Here is a 21,729-nt window from a genome sequence, read left to right as displayed (position 1 = left end):
GATGAAAAAGAGCAATTCAATTAATTTGACAAGAGAAATAAATATCCAGAGTACTTTAAACGAACTCAAATTTTCTTTCAGCCAACAGAACACTTAAGCATCAAGATCCAATGACTAGTTGAAAGAAAAACAAGTGTTTATAAGAAAAGTTTGGCAAAATGTCAATTTACTTTCTAAACTAGCCTGTTAATACATTTCAGCTTACCAACCATAATAAGAGAATTAAAAAATAAACACAAATTAATTTAATCTCATTTAACCATGTGAGACAGGTAAGACTGAAGAGCAGCCCCATTTTATAAATGAAGAAATATATTATTATGCCATATTCTAAACTGATCTGATTAAAACAACTTATAAAATAACTAAAATTAAATTATACAATACTTATAAAATACATTTGAAATTATTCAATCAATAAGAGATTTGCTACTATACAAACACTAAGCATTGTTAACATTATTACTGCTACAGTAATAAAAGTTGCTTTCATCAATGAAAATGTGTAAATATTACGAACATAAGTAGCACAGACCACCTTCATTTAGATTATGAATAATATACATGAATGAGAAATCACTCCCAAACAAACATTGAAACTTACCAGCTGAAATTTCTCTGTCTCCTAGAAGAATATCTTTCAGTGTAAAAGGTGTTGAGGTAAATTTATATCTAGGAAACAGAAAACATCGCTTCTTTTTTACCACTAGACTTAGAGGTTGGTATTTGTCAGCCTCACTGAGGCTTGGAACAGGAACTAATCTCCCTCCATCTCCAACCTGTTTGACAAAGCTCTTGGTAGCAGCAGCAAACATATTAATACTGAATCAAAATGTCATCCACTGCAACCCTCAGATAACAAATCCATATTTTCAAAGAAAATCGGGCATAAAACTAAGCCTTGCTTGATTTTAAATATAATTGTACACGTAAAAAATACAAAGCATGGTCTCAGCAAGTAGCTTACCACTATACAATTCACAACACTGCCTCCCTGGTATGCTCAGGCAATGAATTATAGATTAACAGTGTAAAACGATACACTAAAAGCAAGTCAATTTGGAATTGCAGTCTATAATACTAAAATATACACAGAAAACTAGTAATCTTTAAATATCACCAATGTCCTTGATGAGGCTCACAGTTGATAGTGGTTTGCCAGGTTTGAAGGAAGCAAATAGCCCTTTGGGGAACAATACAATTTAGCCACTAATATTAGCCCTGGACACCATCTACAGTGGACCTAGTCCAAAGGGGAGTCCTTCACGAATCCATCATGCCAATATTGGCAACAGAAAAGTACTGTTTCTGTTATAGTCCAGTTTATTCTTTGAACATTTCATTCATTTTCCTTGTATGTTTACAAAACCAAGTGATTAATATAAAAATAAATTCACAGAATATAAGGAAACAAATGCATGCAGAACTTTATAAAATACTAAATGAAACATATTTAATGTAACTGCATCAACTCTGACAGGGGTTTCTTATCTTAAGCTATTACATAGTATCTCTTTGAAATACAGTCCTGCTGCATTTATTTTCTTTTTGTTTCACCATTATTATCCCAGTTACTCAACATTTAAGGAGAGCAGTATAAAGTTGAGGCTTGTTCTTAAGGAATTTTATGGCTAAAAATAAATTTTATAAACAAATCTGAGTGCTGAAATAATGTACTGCCACAGCTACGTGGATGTTAACATTCTGAAATAGTGGCTACGTGGTATTTAAAGTAAGATATTCATTAAAATATATCAATGAAAAGCAATTGATAAACTAACATCTATACAAGGGGGAGGTGGAGGAAGACAAAAACAGGCTTAATTCAAGCCTCAATCAGCTTGATTAGATTCCGGATAATTTTTTTTTCATTTGATCTCTAGTATCCAGGGTTCCAGAGTAACAAACAAAAAGTTTCTAATAATGTCCCTTCGTGTGAATAGAATTGTGCGAGGCAATCTCCAGAAATGAGAAGACACAAGGAGTCATTTCTGCACGTGGCAAGCAAAACCCCTAGAAGCCATAGGACACTTAATGTCGCTGTCTGATCCCCAACAAAGGTGGTACATCCCAGGCATATGCCATCACAACCAACATAGGTGTTCAGAAACAGCATTAATTAGAAACAGTTCCACAGAAAATCCTTCGTTTACTCCTAACGTGCCTTGCTGGGATCCGCTGGCCCAGCATTCACCAGGCGACGAAAGCCTAGAAGACAATGGAGCCCACCCCGGGTGAGAGGCGCGGGTCTCCGGACGTCCCCGGGAGCACCTAAACGCGGGGCTCCAGGACAGGAGGACCCACCCGAGCCCTCAGGAGCGGATATACTGCGAGTTTTAGGCTTCGGGCCCAGGCCCGGGGAGGCTCTCCAGCAATTCTGCACTTGGAATTTTGAAATTATTTTCTTAAAGTGACGTACCCCTCCTCTCCCCAGTCCCCATAACCTGGCCAAAAAAAAAAAAGGCTGAGCTTAAGGCCTCAAAGACTCAAGCCTGCCTGCCTGGCGACAAGCCTCTTTCTGGCCAGGGAATGGCCTCCTTTTAAGGACACAGAACCGCGGTCTCCCCGAGCCGGTGGGCCGAAGGCTGGGCACCAGTTGCAGCCGAGGAAGCCCGGACTAGGAGAGAGGGAGGGACCCGGCGCCAAGGAGCCCGGCGAGCCGGTGGGCGGGGCCGCTAAGGAACGCGGCCGAGCAGGGACAGCAGGGGGCGTGGCCGGGAGCGGGACCTGCGCTGCCGCACCGAGGCTCCGCCTCCAGCCCCGCCCGTCCCCGGGAGGAACTCAAGCAGTGAGGAGAGGGGAGGAGGTAGCGGCGTCGGCGTTGCATCCCTCCTCTCGGGCACCAGCCCACCGGGGAAGCGAGGACGTCGCTCTGCACTGCTCTTGCTCCCGCAAAGCTGTCCCTTCTCGCCATGTCTCAGAGCAGGCATCGCGCCGCGGCTCCGCCGATGGAGCGCGAGGACAGCGGAACCTTCAGGTCAGTTTCTGAGCGGTCGGGACCGAGCCGGGCAGGGCCCGGAGTGGTGGGCAGCAGGGGGCGGGGGAGCCGGCTATCCAGCAGCATTCTGGGTAAAGCCCCTTCCCGGCGCTCGCGTCCTAGCGGCAGCAAGAAGGCGGGCGGGCGGACCAGCGAGCGCTCCACCCCGTCCTCTCGGCCGCCAGCCGGCCGGGGACCCCGCCCCCCCTGCGGCCTCGGGCAGCGCCGGCTGGACGGAGGTGGTGAGCGGCTGCCGCGGAGGGAAAGGGATTTGCAGGCTGGACCTGGGAGGTTGCAGCATCAGCCGTACCTCTCGATTCCCCTGCGAATCCCTCCTACCCGCATTCAAGTTATCTTCTTTAAGACCTCCGCAGCGGGGCCCGGAGACTGGCGCGCCTCGCCAGCTCTAACCCTGTCCGACCAGAGGCTCGGTGCCTCCGGCGTCACCGGTGATGGCTGTTAAAACTAGTCTCTGCTTGCTTCTGCTTCCCTCCCCGCTTTGACATGCAACGCACAGCTTTTTCTGATTTTTGCAGTTTGGGGAAGATGATTACAGCTAAGCCAGGGAAAACACCAATTCAGGTATTACACGAATACGGCATGAAGACCAAGAACATCCCGGTTTATGAATGTGAAAGATCCGATGTGCAAATACACGTGCCCACTTTCACCTTCAGAGTAACCGTTGGTGACATAACCTGCACAGGTCTGTATTAACCCCATGACCATGTGGGCTGGTGGTCCAGACTTGGGTATTGCTTCTCAGTTCGGAAAAAGTGCCCTTTTTGCCAGAGACGTCAGTGAGGAGCAGTCTCTTGAAACTGATGCCTTTCTCAGGTTATTTGGATTTTGCAACTTTCTGATTCTCTCCCTAATTTTCTCTTCCCTAGATATCAAGAGAAGCTCAGGAACATACCCTAAGATCCTCCTAAGGTTCTTCCAAGAATTAGGGAGAAGCAGGAAAGGTTCTTGGAGCAACCATAGCTGAATCAGAAGGTGCTGTCAGATTCCATAGGTTATAGTAGATGCCAGGAGGCACGACCCCAGAATTTTCTGACCTGCTCCCCTCTTTGTACGGACTCGTTTGGCACTCTGGATCCACAGTACCACACTTGGTCCTGTATCCAAGCAAAATGAGGAAGGCGGAAGGCTCAACTACACCGTATTGCAGAGTAGCTTCTAGTTCCTGACACTATACAGATATTTTAATAAGATGTTATCGCCTTTATTATATATGAGGAAATAGGTCCAGAGAGATTATAAGAAACATGCCCAAGGTCACATGGCAGCGAAGTTTCAAAATTCAGATTATGGTCACTGAGCTTCAGCAAATGATAACTGAAGTAGCCCATTTGTAAATGTAGACATTTTACTTCTTATGTATCTATTTAATTGCAAACATGAAATATTGAATACTAAATTTAATTTGGAAGAATGCCAAGAAAGAAATTCAGTAAGAAGGCTGAAGTTCCACCATCTGGTAGCCTGAAGGCATCATTTGTGTCCACAAAAATATGGAGTCCGCTATTTTCATTGAAGTCCCTTTAAGAAAATTTTGAAGCTTTTTTGTCTATGTGGGGCAGGTGGATTGTAGTTAGATTCTAGCTGGAAGTTTCTCATATGAATGACAGACTCAACATTGCACTACTGCTTTAGCTGGTCTGTCTTTAAGTGTTCAGTGAAAATTCAAGAAAAAGTAGCATTTTCCCCCTCTCAGTGTGTTTTATGTGAAAGATTAACAACCTGTGGCAACTGCTTAGTCCCCCTCCTCTTCTCAGGCTGGCCTGTCTTTCTGTGCAAGCTTATCTACCTCCATGGTTTCAGATACTATCTAATGGCTAATAATTCTGAAATCTCTGTCTTTAGCCCAGGCGCAGTTACAAAACAATGCATCAGCCTGAGTTTGCTAGACATTTTTGCTTGGATGACCCAAAGACACCTCCATCTCTCATTGTCCCAGACTGAATCCATCTTCTCTCTCAAATCCATTTCCCCTGCATTCCCCAGTTCAGTATAGGCACCACCATCATTCATTTGCTCACAGTGGAGATTGGAGTTTCACCTTCTGGATTCCTTCTCTTCCCTCTTTGTGCTGTCCATTATGCCACCAGATCCTACTTCTAAATATCTCTTGAATCTGTCTGCTTCTCTCCTCTTCCTGTTGCTATTGTCTGAGCCACTTGGAATATAGCTGCAGTCTTGTAGCTGCTCTTTTAGCTTCTGTCTTGTGGTATCCACTTTCCACACGAAAAAACAGAGTATTTTTTCTGGCATTCAGATCTGTTCATCTGAAGTATTAAAACTCTTATAACCCATTCAGTGGTGTTTCCATCACCCTCTGGATGAATACAAATTTCTTAACATGACTGACAACCTTACTTCACACAGTGTGGTCAACAGCAGCCTTGCTATCACCCAGGCACACCTACTCTTAGTATGTGTTCTAAGAAAATTCCCAGGCAAGTCCTAAAGTTAGAGAAGCACAGTTGAGGAGACTGTTCTTTGAACTCTCCTTCTGCCCTTCAGCTCTCTGACCTTTTATCTCGAAGGTCCCTCCTTCAAGCTCGTACTGTCCCAGCAACTTGGGGCTTGAGAACACGTGCTCTGTGTTGCATCTGAGCCTTCACAGTGGCTCTTTCTCTGCCTCCAGTGCTCTTCCTGTCCCCCAGCTCTGCTTACCTCACTGACTTACTGGTCTTTCAGATCCTGGTTTAGTTATCTCCTCCTTCATGAAACCTTTCTGAGTCCTTAGTAAGTAGGGGAGCTACCCCTTCTGTAGGCTACCCAACAACCTGCACTGAGGCCGACTGATGCTTCATATTTCAGACATCGTTCTTATAGACAAAATCTCACACATTAGGCTGTATGCTCTTGAAGGACAGGGACTCTGCTTAGTTCTCTACTACAGTTAGCTCTTGAACAACACGGTTTGAATTGCACAGGTCCACTTAGATGTCAATCTTTTTCAGTAGTAAGTACTACAAGACCACACAATCCACAGTTTGTTGAATCTACAGATACCGAGGAAGCTAGAGATGGAGGAACCACAGATATGGAGGGCTGACTGTAAATTATGCATGAATTTTCAGTGCAGAGGGTCGGTGCCCCTAATTCCCATATATTTCAGTGCAGAGCCTCAGTGCTCCTAATGCCCACATTTTTCAAAGGAATACAGTATCCATAATACCTATGTGAATGGATAAATGAGTGTGGTTACTGTGTTCTCTGATGCTTGAGAACCACACCTGACATTTGTTCCATGTGCCTTTTCTTTACTCTGCATCAGAGGAATGAATATTGCCTTTCTGACACAACTTTGGACAGGTTCTCAACACCTACTTTGAACTCAGAAGGAAAAAGACTGAATTTATAATTTACTTGTGTGGTTGCTTACTGATATTAGGCGTCAGTCTCAGTGATTATTAGTCAGGCCTGGTCTCTTCTACCCCCTTAGCTACTCATGTAAGGGATACAGATTGTATGAAAGACCGTAACAATGTAATCTCTCACATTCCCTATATACACCTTCCCCTGCTGTATCCAACAGGTAGCCAGTGACTGCTTAGCCAAGCAGAGGGGTTTCATCCAGTATAGGAGGGGCTGTTAGAGTAAAATGTGTACATTTTGCCATTCAATAATGTTGCTCTAAGTGCCTCTTTTAAAGAAAATTTCTTCCTGTAGAAGAATTTCCTCTCTAGGAATAATGGAAGTAAGTTGCCTTTCATTAGCATACATAGCGACAGTCTACTGTATTATCATTTTATGTAATAAACATGTACAAAGTAGACATAATAAAGATTTTTATATAAGCATACTTAGAATTAAATACTTAGCACTTTTAAAATCAAAGGGATTTTTAATATATTAATTTTTATGATATTTTATTTCAATGTATAACTGTATGCAGTGTATGTTTTTATTACCCAGTGTGTATACCTAGTGTGTATATATAATACATGTAGTGACTTTGTTTTGTACTATGCAAACCTCTATGCAAGCCTCACATTTTTTCAGCATGTAAAGAGTTGTTTTTGTTGTTTTTTTTTAACCTTAATTCAGGTGAAGGTACAAGTAAGAAGCTGGCGAAACATAGAGCTGCAGAGGCTGCCATAAACATTTTGAAAGCCAATGCAAGTATTTGGTGAGCTAAATTTCTTTGTATTCTGCAGCTCAAAAATATCATGGCTGAGGTAAGATTAAAAGTTTGAACGTGCTCACAAAAGCAACAAAGTAAACAGTTGATAGTGTCTAGCTCTATTAATAAAATTCTATCTCCTTGTGAAGACCTGTCATCCCCTAAAGACACTTTATCCGTAAGAAATTAAATCCAGCTTTTATTAGATGACAAAGAAGGAAGTGGCACCCCACTCCAGCATTCTTGCCTGGGAAATCCCACGGACACAGGAGCCTGGTGGGCTACAGTCCAGGGGGTTGCAAGAGTCAGACATGATTTAGCAACTAAACAACAATATTATTAGATGAAGGCTCTCATAAACTAGGTTTTTTTCTTTTTTCCAGATGAGGTACAGGAGTAGAAAACCAGAGTGCTTCTGACAAATATCTTATTGTATTAAGTTTTGTTTCTACACTGAAGAAAACAAAGTGTGAGACAGAAAAATATCAGCTAAAAGTACTCTTTTAGAAATTTGAATTTGTAAGGAGACAAAGAGATTTCCTTCTACTAGAGAACGTATACCAAATATAGGAGGATGTTAAATGGGATGTTTATTCTTGACATATCTTTCCAAAATAAACTTGTTATCACATTATTTGTTTTTGGAAGGAGCACTGGCCCTGGAGCATCTCTTGTATCGTTAAGTGGTGTCTTTTGGTTTCTATTGGGCATATCCAAGAGGAGCATGTTTTGCCTTCACATTCTTCACTTTACATGCATTCAAGTATACTTGGGAGTGCATTCTGGTGTGTCTGTTTATAGCTGACAGCAGAGGCCTATGAGAATTTAGGATGGGTTTTTTTGTTTCCCAGTCCTAGAAAAACTTTCTGTTTAGGGATATGTTTAGGTTCTCCTGCAGTGTTCTTCCTGTGTACTTAGTAGTTCTAAACTGTTCAGGTAGTTTAGAACCAACCAGTGAAAGCCTTGGATCTCATAACATGATTTTTGATTCTCTAGGGTCATACATTAAAACTGGTTTATGCTAGTTTTCTGGACATGCCAGATGGCATGGTGGGTTTTAGATTTTCTGCTTGCTGGTGATGGCCATGCCATTTTTATGCAACCCAAAGGTCAACTCAGAGTGTTGCATATATTTGTAGAAATGAACATACAGAGTGTCCTTTCTGCACGCAGGCACTTTGTCTGCAAAAAAAGGCTAATAAACTTTACTATGTATTTGTGCTTCTTGACAGATAAGATGGAAATACTAAGCTATAAATCAGGCCTAAAGTGGCCTGATGGGATAAAGAGACTTTCTCACTCCTCCATCATAATTATTTGGGTAGCTTCAGTGTACAGCATTGTAAATGAATGTTCGTATCTCATCAGCCTATGTAAAGCTTGAAATTCTGGCAGATAGAAAAGAAACTTAAGTATGGAAGAAATGACTCTAGCTGCCAAGGTGGCAATAATCTTGAAATGCATCTTGTTCCACGTTAGACACCCATCATCCACATAACTAGTAAGCTCACACTACTCAGAAGAGATTGTTCTGTTTTTCCTTAATCACAGTCCCTACATGTTCAAATCAGATTCATGCCAGCCATCAAAAAAAAAAAACCACCTGCAATGCAGGAGATGCGGATTTGATCACTGGGTCAGGAAGATCCTCTGCAATAGGGAATGGCAACCCCCTCCGGGATTCTTGCCTGGGAAATCCCACGGACAGAGGAGCCTGACAGGCTACAGTCCATGGGGTTGCAAAGAGTTGGACTCAACTTAGCAACTGAGCACACATGCGTAAACTTTAGGAAGATTGTCCTAGCGAAGAGCAGATGGTAGATCAAGCCAAGTCTTTCTTCTATAATTATCTGGATGAAAAAGCTACATTTATGATGTGTATGGTTTACACTGCCGAGCTATAAACATCCTGTTAGTCTTCCCTTTTCATGTGGTTGTAACAGTAGTGTGTTTATTTAAATACATTTTTTATTGAGCATCTGTTTTATATAAAGCACAGCAAAGCTTATGAAGGTAAGTAATACATAGGCCCTACCATCAAGGATTTTACAGTCTGAACAGGAGAGTGGTATGGTGATGGATAGACAAATAGCATGTATTTGTAAGAGTATACAGCTTAATGGTAAAATAATTGCTTAAGAAAGTATCAAACCAAATATTACAATGGTTCAAAGAAGGGAAAAATTATGTCCCATTGGGGTAAAAGAATAGGCTTCTGAGAGAAAGTTGCATTTGAGGTGTACCTTGGCTGAGGTGTACCTTGGCTGAGGTATAGATCAGATTCCCATAGAAGAGGTGGGTGAAAAGGGTATTCCATGTGGAAGGAATGCAAGAGCAAAGGCATGGAGAGCTAAATAGAAAATGCTTATCCTTTGTGTAATAATTTGGGGAAGATTATTTTGTTTTATAACCCTTTATAAAAATGTTCAGCTTTGCAGTTCCTGATCCCTTAATGCCTGACCCTTCCAAGCAACCAAAGAACCAGCTTAATCCTATTGGCTCATTACAGGTAAATGGCACAGTTTTTCCATACTTAACTTTGTGTCTACTGGAAAAAAATGTCATAAATGTTGATTATATCATAAGGGCTAAGAGAAGGAATTAATATTTTAAAGATTAGGTGGTACAACATTTTGTGTTCCAAGTTACAATCATTAGATATTAAAGTGCTAACTTGAAGTTATTTTCATAATTATTTATGTTTTGGATTTTCTTCCATATACAGTATCTGCCTTTGGTTTGTGGAATTCTAATTTGAGATCAACAGGACCTCAGTGCATATGGGTAGAGTGTTTTATATTTTAAGAATATTTCTTGCCACTCTTGTGACAAATCTCTTTCTACTTCTGTTGAGACAGAAGACTATAAAGAACCGAAATTGATTTACCTAACACAGGACAAGGGAAGTCATCCACTTACTTGCTTATTCTACCAAAAAATATATTCAGCTTTGAATTTCTATGTGAGAATATCCTTCTTGCAGATTATCCATGTGCTCTGCTGGACAACTCCCCTCCCTGTTATCCAGCCAGTCATTTGGTCTCTTTCCTGCTCCATGAGTTTTTCTGTAGTTTTCGTCCCCGTCTTTCCTCAGTCTCATCCAGTGCGTGTGTTTGCTCTCTGCTCCTCACCTGCTCTTGATCGAATGCAGTCAGTTAGGCAGCCATGGGTATAGAAGGTTAGTTAGGAAGAGACTCTGGGGACTGATGGCCATGAGACCAGTAATGTCCTCTCCCATGTTCCCAAAGAGGGTGAGAGGAGCTTATCCTTCTGCCTGACCTCTTTGATAACCAGCTCACTATAGCTTAACGGAAGAGCACCATTCACAGCAGGAAACTGCTTCAGTTTTGGTGTCGTGGGCTTATAAGATGTAAAATGCAGGAATATCTGGGGGGGATAGAGGACCTTATCTTAAATACTGCAGAATATCATTGTTCTCTGCAAACATATAAATAGAAGTGGGATCAAAACCATGAGAGAATATCATTAATGTGATTGAGCCATTGCATAGTAAAAATTACTACTAAAGGCTCATCTCGATTTTCTAGGAATTGGCTATTCATCATGGCTGGAGACTGCCTGAATATACCCTTTCCCAGGAGGGAGGACCTGCTCATAAGAGAGAATACACTACAATTTGCAGGCTTGAGTCATTCATGGAAACTGGTATTTGTTTCTTTCTACTCTGATACAGTTGAAGACCTTTGAAATATTTTGAGAGGATGAAAAAATTTCTGCTGTGATTTTGTCTCAAATACTTCTTTGGGGGAAAAAAAAATTGACACACTACTAGTCTACTGTCTCTAACTTTCTGCTGTTGAGTTAATTAATAAGTATAAATAGTTGGCTTAAGAATACTTCTTAATTTGATTTTTTTAAAAAAATCATGGGTTGGTAATGGAAATACAGATAAATAATTGACTCTTTAAACAGTCTTCATTGATATAATAGGGACTTAAACATCATTTTGGAGAAAAAAGCAGTAGTAAATCTCTTGGAGCTTCAGTAGCTGTTTCAGAAGATGGAAGGACTAGGAGAAGATTACATTTAAAAACAAGATAATCGATAAGAGGCTGCTGCTGGTGCTAAGTGTCTTCAGTCATATCCAACTCTGTGTGACCCCATAGACGGCAGCCTACCAGGCTCCTGTGTCCCTGGGATTCTCCAGGCAAGAATCCTGGAGTGGGTTGCCATTTCCTTCTCCAATGCATGCATGCATGCTAAGTCGCTTCAGTCGTGTCCAACTCTGGTGCGACCCCCACCCCCCAGGCTCCTCTGTCCACGAAATTCTCTAGGCAAGAATACTGGAATGGGTTGCCATTTCCTTCTCCAAAGAGGCTGATAGTGAAATAAAAATAAAGTAGAAATTAACCTTTTGTCTTATAGCAACTTTGATGTTGTAAAGGCCACAAATTACGAGAAAAAAAGTCACTTAATAAAGTACTCCTAAGGATTTCTATTTTAATTTCTTGAGCAGTTTTTATCATTTTAAAAGTGGCTTGAAATGAAATTTTAAGTTGCTTAGATATTAGTCTGAAGTACTAAGAAGCTGTTTGCCCCCCAAGAGGTAGTGTGGGTCAGTGCAGGAAGCCCTGAGCCAGAAGCAGAAACCTCACCTCTGTTCTTGATGCAGTCCTTGATTTGCAAGGTTAGGCAAATTGCTTAATCTCCATGCCTAGGCCTGAGTTTTTAAATCTCTAAACATGGAAATAGATTATATTTATGGTATCTTTCAACTCCAGCCTCTCCTATGCCCTTCTTATTCATGTTGAAGAAATTCCACATAGTTATCAGTGTGCAGGAGATTATAAGCCAGGAGTAGAGGTTGAAAGATGGGAGATGTAATTCAAATCTGCCTTGGTAAATTTGAATATTTCATCAGAATTAAACCAAATACGGTTCATTAAAGCTAGACATAGGGAGATACATCTGTTGAAGAAAAACAGAAAGTTTAACTATTAAAGATAAACTGCTAAAGAAATGCCTTCAAAAATGTAACAATTAATAATTGCATGAAGCAGAACAAGTAAAGATGTCAGGTCAGTAAAAGAATAGTATATAAAAACCATGAGATAGTTCTCTGATCAAACATAGTACTTTAAATATTTGGTCATTCTCTATGGACACTAATTTATTTTCTAAGCTACTGCACTTTTTTTTTCTTTATTTAGGAAAGGGGGCATCAAAGAAACAAGCCAAGAGAAATGCTGCTGAGAAATTTCTTGCAAAATTCAGTAATATTTCTCCAGAGAACCACATTTCTTTGGTGAGTAATGATCAGAGGTCTGTCATGTTAATGTGATTAAACATGTGTTGCTGTCAGAACAACATGTGATTGTAGATTTCATTTTGTATAGGTATACTACAGAGTCATGGTTTTTCAAAAATCTCTCAACTGTTGAGTAATACACTACCCCAGTTTTTAGCTGCTTGCTATATGTGAGCCAGAATCACAGGGGTGGCCAAGAAAGAGAGCTTGGGAAGCACAGTCAAATTCAGAATAATATGATGGTTTCTAAAGATGGTAGGTCAGTAGTGCTGTTTTTGCCTTCAGATTGACATTTCACTCCCATCGCTTGATGTCCATTCATTTATCCACTCAGCAAACATTTAGGAAAGTGATAATATTTGCCCAGATTTATGCCAGAATCAAGATTGCCGGGAGAAATATCAATAACCTCAGATATGCAGATGACACCACCCTTATGGCAGAAAGTGAAAAGGAACTAAAAAGCCTCTTGATGAAAGTGAAAGAAGAGTGAAAAAGTCGGCTTAAAACTCAACATTCAGAAAACGAAGATCATGGCATCCGGTCCCATCACTTCATGGGAAATAGATGGGGAAACAGTGTCAGACTTTGTTTTTTTGGGCTCCAAAATCACTGCAGATGGTGACTGCAGCCATGAAATTAAAAGATGCTTACTCCTTGGAAGGAAAGTTATGACCAACCTAGATAGCATATTGAAAAGCAGAGACATTACTTTGCCAACAAAGGTCTGTCTTGTCAAGGCTATGGTTTCTCCAGTGGTCATGTATGGATGTAAGAGTTGGACTGTGAAGAAGGCTGAGTGCCGAAGAATTGATGCTTTTGAACTGTGGTGTTGGAGAAGACTCTTGAGAGTCCCTTGGACTGCAAGGAGATCCAACCAGTCCATTCTAAAGGAGATCAGCCCTGGGATTTCTTTGGAAGGAATGATGCTAAAGCTGAAACTCCAGTACTTTGACCACCTCATGTGAAGAGTTGACTCATTGGAAAAGACTCTGATGCTGGAAGGGATTGGAGGCAGGAGGAAGAGGGGATGACAGAGGATGAGATGGCTGGATGGCATCACCAACTCTATGGATGTGAGTTTGTGTGAACTCCGGGAGATGGTGATGGACAGGGAGGCCTGGCGTGCTGCGATTCATGGGGTCGCAAAGAGTCGGACACGACTGAGCGACTGAACTGAACTGAACTAAACTGATGGCCAGATACTGGCATATAGTGAATAAGATAGTCTCTGGCCCTAAGGAGTTTGCAGCCAGCCTACTGAGAAAGAAAAGAACCCTACAGACTAGGCCTTACAAGGGCTTCTTGGGAACATAGATGAAGAATCCAACCAAGATAGGGTTTCAGGAAGACTTGACTGGAGAAAGTCATATCTGAGCTGAGACCTATAGGATGACAGCAGTGAAAAGAATTCCAGAGAGAAGGAGGACCATGTACAAAGGCCAGGAGTGAAACATTTTATGTTATCCAGAGTAATTGTGGATGGCTGGAGCATTGAATTTGGTGGGAGGGAGTCTCAAACAGTGAGGCAGAAAAGGTAAAGAGGGGTTGAATCTTGCAGGAAGTACTGTGTTCAGGAGATTGAACTTTATCCTGAAGGTAGCATAAAGTCATTAAATAAATTTAATATAGGAAGGAGAGAATCTAATTTATACATTAGAAGGGAATGACTAGCTGCATTATGGTGGATGAATGAATATTAGAGTCATAGAAACCTGCTATAATGCTGTTACAGAAGAGCAGATGAGACGTGATGGTGACCTAGACAAAGGTAGTAGCAATTGAAATGGTCAATTTAAAACTTACTTAGAAAACTGAAGTGAATGGGGGCATAATAACTGGATGTAGAGAATAGGGAAAAAGGAAGAAGTAAACAGTTTTAGCTTGGCAGCTACCTAGATGGTGGTACCATTCAGTGATATGGGGAACACAGAAGGTGAGTAGGGTCTAAGTGGGGAGCAGATAATGAGTTAAATGTGAGATATATTGAATTTGAAGTGTTTGTGGAGTAGCTAAGTGAAGAAATTGAGTAGGCAACTGGGCATTCAGATAGAGAGCATAAGAGATTGGGCTACACAAAATGTAGGTAGGTATGTATGATGGTCCATTATCTGAGAATAGGATGTTAGGTATGAAATGAGAAGTGAAGACTATAGGAGTGTCCTAAGCTTATGATTTATAAAAAGGGCTTGTTCTAGGAAGAAACAACTATATCTAGGTAAGTAATATAATTTTGGTTTCACTTTTTTAATAGAAAAAATATAAAACATTGCATTCATTTCTTTTAAGACTGGATCAGAGATGACACCACAGTCACAAAACAGTTAGGTTGCTGGTGAGTTCTGTTAAATCTTCAAGGAAGAGATAATCTTCAGTGCTGTTTAAACTCTTCCAGGCAATATATATTATGTGAGAGAAATTTCTATATAAATTCATTTAGGAACGCAGGGGTGTTTCAACATTGGTAAATCTATTGCTATAATGAATTACATTAACGGGTCAAAGAAGGAAAACATAATCCTCTCAGTAGATGCCAAAAAAATATTGGGTAGTCACTACTGATAAATGCTTCAAAAATATCCCTATTGTGATTTAAAATATGGATCAGGTGTTCGATCCCTGGTTGGGGAACTAGGTTTTATATGTTGCGACTAAGATCCTGCATGCCGCTACAAAATTGAGGATCCTAGGTGCTGCAACTAAGACCTGGCACAGATAAATAAATATTTTTTAAAAATTAAATATATACCTCAGAAAAAAAAATCAAAATCTTGGGTACATGTTTATATGTTATATCCATTCCCATTAATTTCAGAAATAAGGCAAGGATGCCCACTGATACCATTTTTTTAAACCTTGTTCTAGAAGTATCAACCAGCGTAACCAGAGAAGAGAAAACAATAAGAGGTTGGAAATAAGAGGAGATAAAAATGATCGTTAACTACAAATAATATAATTGTATCCCTATAAAGCCCTAGAGAAAAACTACTAGAAATAATAAGAGAATTCATCAAGGTAACTGACCAAAAGTTAATACACAAGATCAATAGCTTTCTCATTTCTGTTACAAAGGTAACCACCAGAATAATTAAAACTAAAAAGTTGATATTGCTTCTGGAAAGGGGACTAAAGGTAGGTGTGGGGATTGTTGCTTTTATAATTCTGTATTACTTGAGTTTTTGTTATCTGTGTATTATTTTGAATAACAAAATTTATTCAGCTTGATAATATTGAAATTTGTATTGGAATAGAGGATAAGTATAAATGCCAATCCATATATAGGAAGATAGTCTGTGACATTGTTCAAGGGTCAGCTGTATTTGCAGATTTGTTTATCATGCTCTTAAATATGTTATACGTATTAACAAGAACGTTATGCTATGTAAAAGTATTTTGAAATACTTCCAGTATTTCATTGCACATTCTTTTTTCTTTAATATTGTGTTGTTTGATAAATGTGTGAGCGTATTAGTGCTGCCTAGTTTAAATTGGAAAGTTAACCAAATGGTATTCATTTAAATATGCTCTATAAAGTGCTGATTGCTTAATTAATACTCATAGTAGCATTGGAACCCAAACTAAGAGTCTTAATGTTAATCTGTGTTTTTCAGACAAATATGGTAGGGCATTCTTTAGGTTGTACGTGGCATTCCTTAAGGAATTCTCCTGGTGAAAAGATCAACTTACTGAAAAGAAGCCTCCTCAGTATTCCAAATACAGATTACATCCAGCTGCTTAGTGAAATTGCAAAGGAACAAGGTTTTAATATAACATATTTGGATATAGGTATGATTTTTTTTTCCTTTGGCTTGTCCCAAAACCTGTTGTTTCTTTTCAAAATATGTTTGACAAACAAAACGTCTATTATAATAGAGGATTCTGACTATATACAGTTACCAGAGTGGTAATATATATCACTGAGGTATCCCATTCTTATAAATAATAAAAAGAGAGATAATATCTGTACAGTTGTAATAATAAACAACAATAGTGAAGGTTTATAGAGTTAGTGTGTGCCAGGCACCGTTCTAGGGACATTACATATTTCAAACCATAGAATCCTCAAACTAATCCTATGAAGTACATTCTGTTATCTTCAGTTCAGTCACTCAGTCATGTCCAACTCTTGGCGACCCTATGGACTGCAGCATGCCAGGCTTCCCTGTCCATCACCCACTCCCGGAGCTTGCTCAAACTCATGTCCATCGAATCGGTGATGCTATCCAACCATCTCATCCTCTGTCATCTGCTTCTCCTGCCTTCAATCTTGCCCAGAATCAGGGTCTTTTCAAAGCAGTCAGTTCTTCGCATCAGGTGGCCAAAGTATTGGAGTTTCAGCTTCAGCATCAGTCCTTCCAATGAATATTCAGGACTGATTTCCTTTAGGATTGACTGGTTGGATCTCCTTGCCATCCAAGGGACTCTCAAGAGTCTTCTGCAACACCACAGTTCAAAAGTATCAATTCTTCGGCCTTCAGCTTTCTTTATAGTCCAACTCTCACATCCATACATGACTACTGGAAAAACCATAGCTTTGACTAGACAGACCTTTGTTGGCAAAGTAATGTCTCTGCTTCTTAATATGTGTCTAGGTTGGTCATCGGAGAAGACAATGGCACCCCACTCCAGTACTTTTGCCTGGAAAATCCCATGGGCGGAGGAGCCTGGTAGGCTGCAGTCCATGGGGTCGCTAAGAGTCGGACACGATTGAGCAACTTCCCTTTCACTTTTCACTTTCATGCATTGGAGAAGGAAATGGCAACCCACTCCAGTGTTCTTGCCTGGAGAATCCCAGGGACTGGGGAGCCTGGTGGCTGCCGTCTGTGGGATCACACAGAGTCGGACACGACTGAAGTGACTTAGCAGCAGCAGCAGGTTGGTCATAACTTTTTTTCCAAGGAGCAAGCATCTTTTATTTCATGGCTGCAGTCATCATCTGCAGTGATTTTGGACCCCCCAAAAAGTAAAGTCTGTCTCTGTTTCCATTGTTTCCCCATCTGTTTGCCATGAAGTGATGGGACCAGATGCCATGATCTTGGTTTTCTGAATGTTGAGCTTTAAGCCAACTTTTTCACTCCTCTTTCACTTGCAACAAGAGGCTCTTTAGTTCCTCTTCACTTTCTGCCATAAGGCTGGTGTCGTCTGCATATCTAAGTTATTGATATTTCTCCCGGCAGTCTTGATTCCAGCTTGTGCTTCATCCAGCCTGGCATTTCGCATAATGTACTCTGCATATAAGTTAAATAAGCAGGGTGACAATATACAGTCTTGACGTACTCCTTTCTTGATTTGGAGGCAGTCTGTAGTTCCATGCCCAGTTCTAACTGTTGCTTCTTGACCTGGATACAAATTTCTCAGGAGGCAGGTTAGGTGGTAGTATTTCCTATCTATTTAAGAATCTTCCACAGTTTTTTGTGATACACACAGTCAAAGGCTTTGGCATAGTCAATAAAGCAGAAGTGGATATTTTTCTGGAACTCTCTTGCTTTCTCAATGATCCAACAGATATTAGCAGTTTGATCTCTAGTTCCTCTGGCTTTTCAAAATCCAGCTTGAACATCTGGAATTTCTATTATCTTAGGTATAAGTGAAGAAAGTAAGACAAAGAAAGGTTGAGAAACTTGTCTGAGATGACATAGCTGGTCAGTAGAGCCAGGTTAGAAGAAGAGTCCCTGCCGGTATATCTGTTAAACTAGCCCTGATGGACAGCTTGACAAATAAAAAGGTACCCACCTTTCTAAAACAAATACCAAGTCTGTGGCGGCTGGGCCAGACATCTTCTCTCCACTTATCACTGTGTTCCAGTTCTGGTAGATAAATGGGGACAGTTTACAACTTTATCTCATTCCAGCTGTCAACTTCTATATTTTTTCTAGCCCATGATCATTCAGATAGACAAATGTGGACATATTGGAAAGCAAGTCAGCGTGGATTTTCTTTTAATGCAGTGGATAACTGGCTAATTTGTGTGTTCATGTGTGTGTTTGGTATCTTGATTTAACATCAGTATTGTATGTGAGGAATTTGGTATCCCTTAGCCCAGCCTCGGACACAACTGAGCAACTTCACTTTCACTTTGCACTTTTATGCATTGGAGAAGGAAATGGCAACCCACTCCAGTGTTCTTGCCTGGAGAATCCCAGGGATGGGGGAGCCTGGTGGGCTGCCGTCTATGGGGTCACACAGAGTCGGACACGACTGAAGTGACTTAGCAGCAGCAGCCCAGCCCCAGTGACCTGGGGGGAACCTAGCTCATCAGAGCTACTACTACTGAGAAAATAGGGTATTTAGGGGCTGAAGGAACTTTTGATTTTGTCTGCTACTTCGGGATTGAATAATGAGTCAGGTGCAGTGTCTTAATATACTGGGAATGATGCAGAACCTGAGGATGAATGCAGAAAGATGATCAGGAAAGGTGGTTGATGAAGAGACCATGCATTCAAAAATATTTATGAATTTGGGAAAAGGAAACCTGAGATGATTTTTAGATAATAAATTAATGATGACTTTGAAACGCTTCTTACTAATTTTAAGAACTAAGTGGTTCCTATGAATAGAGACTAGCACCTGATATGTGAAGTAGCAAATAAAAAGGTGCTTGGGGAGAGGGACAGTAACAAAAATTGTTTTTACAAAAAAAAATCTGCTTTCTCTGCATGCGGCCTTAATCATCATGTTTGAATGTGTCATTGCAGAAGAACTGAGTGCCAACGGACAGTACCAGTGTCTTGCTGAACTGTCCACCAGTCCCATTACGGTCTGTCATGGCTCGGGGATCTCCTGCAGCAGTGCGCAGAGTGATGCAGCCCACAATGCTTTGCAGTATTTAAAGATAATAGCAGAAAGAAAGTAAACTTGGAACAACTGAGAAAACCCTTCAGTAGCACCTAAGAAGTTCCCCTTTCACCTCTTCCCAAGGAAAACATGTATTATAATGTTTGAGTTTGTGTGTTGGTTTTAAATCTCTTCATAGATTCCATCAACACTCCAGATTTAATTATCTCCCAGTCGTTGTTACTAAGGTGTTTTTAATGGCATCAACTTTGTACTGGTATATTGTATTTATAAACTTTGTACCATAGGCAGAGTGTAGCACCCATTTTCCAATGCCATGTACATAGAAGGGAAAAACTGCATGTTTGTTGTTGATGATGATGGTGAAATAAAACTGCTAGCAACAGTCTTTACTACTGGTGCTTAACCTCTTTGCACAAGGCTTTGTAAAGGGATTTCAAAGGAAGCCCCTTAGAATTAGTGTTGAGGAATGCACTAACAGGTTTTAATTGAATGCAGTTGTTAAATATCAGAGAATATGATTGGTCTGTGTATTTGAATCCATGTAATAAAGAGCTGTTGTTATAATGGGTTCTGTTCATTTTATTAAAGTACTACTGACTTGACTGTGGCCCTGCTCTTTTCAGCCATTCCTATGAGTAACGTTATAATGTAGACCAAAAAAACAAGCAAAACTTGACAAATATATAATATGTGATGAATCACGTCCATATTTTCTCTAGTCATACACAGTACTGTCTTTTGATATAACCATTCATAGATGAATGCGTAGTTGAAAAAGCATTAGTATTACTAAAACAAAACTTTCCAGTGTGTTCAGTTCAGTTACAAGAATGTTTCAAACAAAACTGAGTCCCTAAAAGGTTAGGAAATGAGTTTCATGAGCCCATTTTAATTTTGCCTCTCATGTTTTCATATATCGCCCAACAACTCAAGTCTGGCATCTGTCAGTACCAGCTGGTAGTGCTACCTCCGTAGATCAGGGAAAACCTCAGAGAGGAAGAGAGCTCTCAGTGATGAAGGTAGCTTTTGATAATCTCAGGTGTTAATCTAGCGGGAAGTACGTAACAAGTGTTTTTCTGTCTGGGGGAAAAAAAAAATCCTATCCTGAGTGCAATCCTTTGAGAATAATAAGCTATCTAATAAAGGGAAAGCAGTATGTGTAACTTATTTAAAGCTCTAAAGAGCATTTCACTTCAAATTATAAGCCTTATACATCAGTTAAATCAGTTAAATCAAAGGGTTTTAGGCATTTTGGGGGGTGAGGTTACACACAGGAACACACAGACTGGAGACAAAGTTTATCCATACAGCAGAGCTTATGGGTCATTAAGACTGAATTAGCCTTGGGTGGTCATCAATGTTCTGGAATATAGAGAGAGCACAATGAACTCACTCTAGAGATAACTTCAGACTCCTGCGCAGGAAAATGCTCATTGTAGAGAGAACAGGTTGGGGAGAGTTTTCATGAAAGAGTTTTCGTAAGATGAAGAGGATGAGGTGCAACTGGGGAAAGAACAATGTAGTTGAGTTCTAAACAGTCAAATGTATTGATAAAACGAGATCTGTGTAAGTTACCCAGAAGTCATGCCCTTCCTTCTGCTATGATTTCTCTGCTTCTCGCTCTGGAGGAAGCAAGCATTCTTCAAGATAGCATTCAAATGTCACCTCTGTCAGACCGTCCAGTGTTCTAAGGAGTTAGCTGCACCATCCGGTGCTATTAACTGCATTTTGTCAAGGCTCTTAGCCAATCACCATTAGCCATGTTAGGTGAGTGACTGAAATAGGCTGACACAGGCAACTATGCCTGTTGTATTAGATGTATCAGTAGTGGGGAGACGTCGTGTGGAGTTTATGCCAAGTTCCAATGGGAAAGTCACAATGTGGATGCCATTCTGGATGAAGATCATGCCATCTATAGTGGAGAAATGAACACCTTTCAACAAACAGTTGTGATGTGCTAGTGTGCCCTGGCAGAAATGGAGCACTTGATGATGGGATACTTGGTAACCATGTAACCAAAACCACCAATAATGAGCTGGGTTCTATCTGTCCCATCAAGTCATAAGGTTGGGTTGAGTCATGCTGCAATCCATTGTAAAATAGAAGCTACATCTAGGATCAAACACAAGTATGGCCAGAGGGCAAGCAGGCAGGCTGGACTCCCATGTCACCCACCACTGTCGCACCAATAGCTCTCCCTCAGTTCACACCTGTTGCCAAGGATCCTCTACGGCCAACTGATGGAAGAGAAAAATGCCTGAATATGACTGATGGGTAGGTAAGGCTGTACATGGTACAAAGCAAAAATACATGATGGTTATACTACAGCCCACAAAGGGGTGGCCTTGAAAATTAGAGATGAGCTGAAATCCTCTAAAAAGCACAGAGTTTCAGGCAGTACACCTTGCCATCTATTCGTGTGGAAGGTGGCCCAAGATTAGAATACACTTGGGCAGTGGCAACTGGCATGACCAGTTGGCCTGGAGCCTGAAAAGAAATAGACTGGAAGATTGGGCACCAGTAGATCTGAGATAAAGGTATGTGGACAGG

The 21,729-nt window shown here is 40.6% G+C and overlaps 2 protein-coding genes across 7 annotated transcripts in view; one reads left to right on the top strand and one right to left on the bottom strand.

The window, feature by feature from the left end:
* PJVK (pejvakin) overlaps positions 1–21,729 on the bottom strand; it is a 44,161-nt gene that overhangs the window by 5,514 nt on the left and 16,918 nt on the right. For 2 of the 4 annotated variants that reach the window (XM_086360251.1, XM_086360230.1), the window contains exon 1: positions 605–2,686. The exons of 1 other annotated variant lie outside the window; for it this stretch is intronic. In XM_086360251.1, coding sequence (XP_086216377.1) covers positions 605–815 — 211 coding nt within the window. In that variant the 5' untranslated portion in view covers positions 816–2,686. Of the gene's footprint in view, positions 1–604; positions 2,687–21,729 lie in introns of those variants that run through there. One more of the 4 variants, XM_086360258.1, reaches the window with a different exon arrangement.
* Positions 2,767–19,743, top strand: PRKRA (protein activator of interferon induced protein kinase EIF2AK2). Of its 3 annotated transcripts, XR_015148239.1 has the most exons (9): positions 2,767–2,977; positions 3,514–3,683; positions 7,037–7,118; positions 9,543–9,621; positions 10,661–10,778; positions 12,284–12,378; positions 15,247–15,396; positions 15,993–16,167; positions 19,077–19,743. XR_015148239.1 is itself a non-coding variant. In XM_086360269.1 (8 exons), exons 1-8 carry the CDS (start codon positions 2,913–2,915, stop codon positions 19,232–19,234), a joined length of 942 nt encoding a protein of 313 aa, XP_086216395.1. In that variant the 5' UTR covers positions 2,767–2,912; the 3' UTR covers positions 19,235–19,743. The 3 variants fall into 3 exon arrangements, 2 of the variants coding, with proteins under 2 accessions (XP_086216395.1, XP_086216402.1); XM_086360269.1 differs by lacking the exon at positions 15,247–15,396; XM_086360276.1 differs by lacking the exons at positions 15,247–15,396; positions 15,993–16,167.

Source organism: Bos grunniens, chromosome 2 (assembly GCF_055505025.1).
Source record: "Bos grunniens cultivar Pamir isolate PY7600 chromosome 2, Bosgru_T2T1.0, whole genome shotgun sequence".
Taxonomy (NCBI): Eukaryota; Metazoa; Chordata; class Mammalia; order Artiodactyla; family Bovidae; genus Bos; species Bos grunniens.
Note: the sequence above shows the minus strand (reverse complement) of the source record. Positions and strands in the feature narration are given on the sequence as shown.

What these genes read in the sequence shown, in the direction of transcription:
- PRKRA (XM_086360269.1), top strand. Translation starts at nt 2,913, where the DNA reads ATGTCTCAGAGCAGGCATCGCGCCGCGGCTCCGCCGATGGAGCGCGAG. An exon ending in TGGTGACATAACCTGCACAG is followed by an intron (nt 3,684 to 7,036) that starts GTCTGTATTAAC and finishes ACCTTAATTCAG; the next exon opens with GTGAAGGTACAAGTAAGAAG. An exon ending in CAGAGAACCACATTTCTTTG is followed by an intron (nt 12,379 to 15,992) that starts GTGAGTAATGAT and finishes TGTGTTTTTCAG; the next exon opens with ACAAATATGGTAGGGCATTC.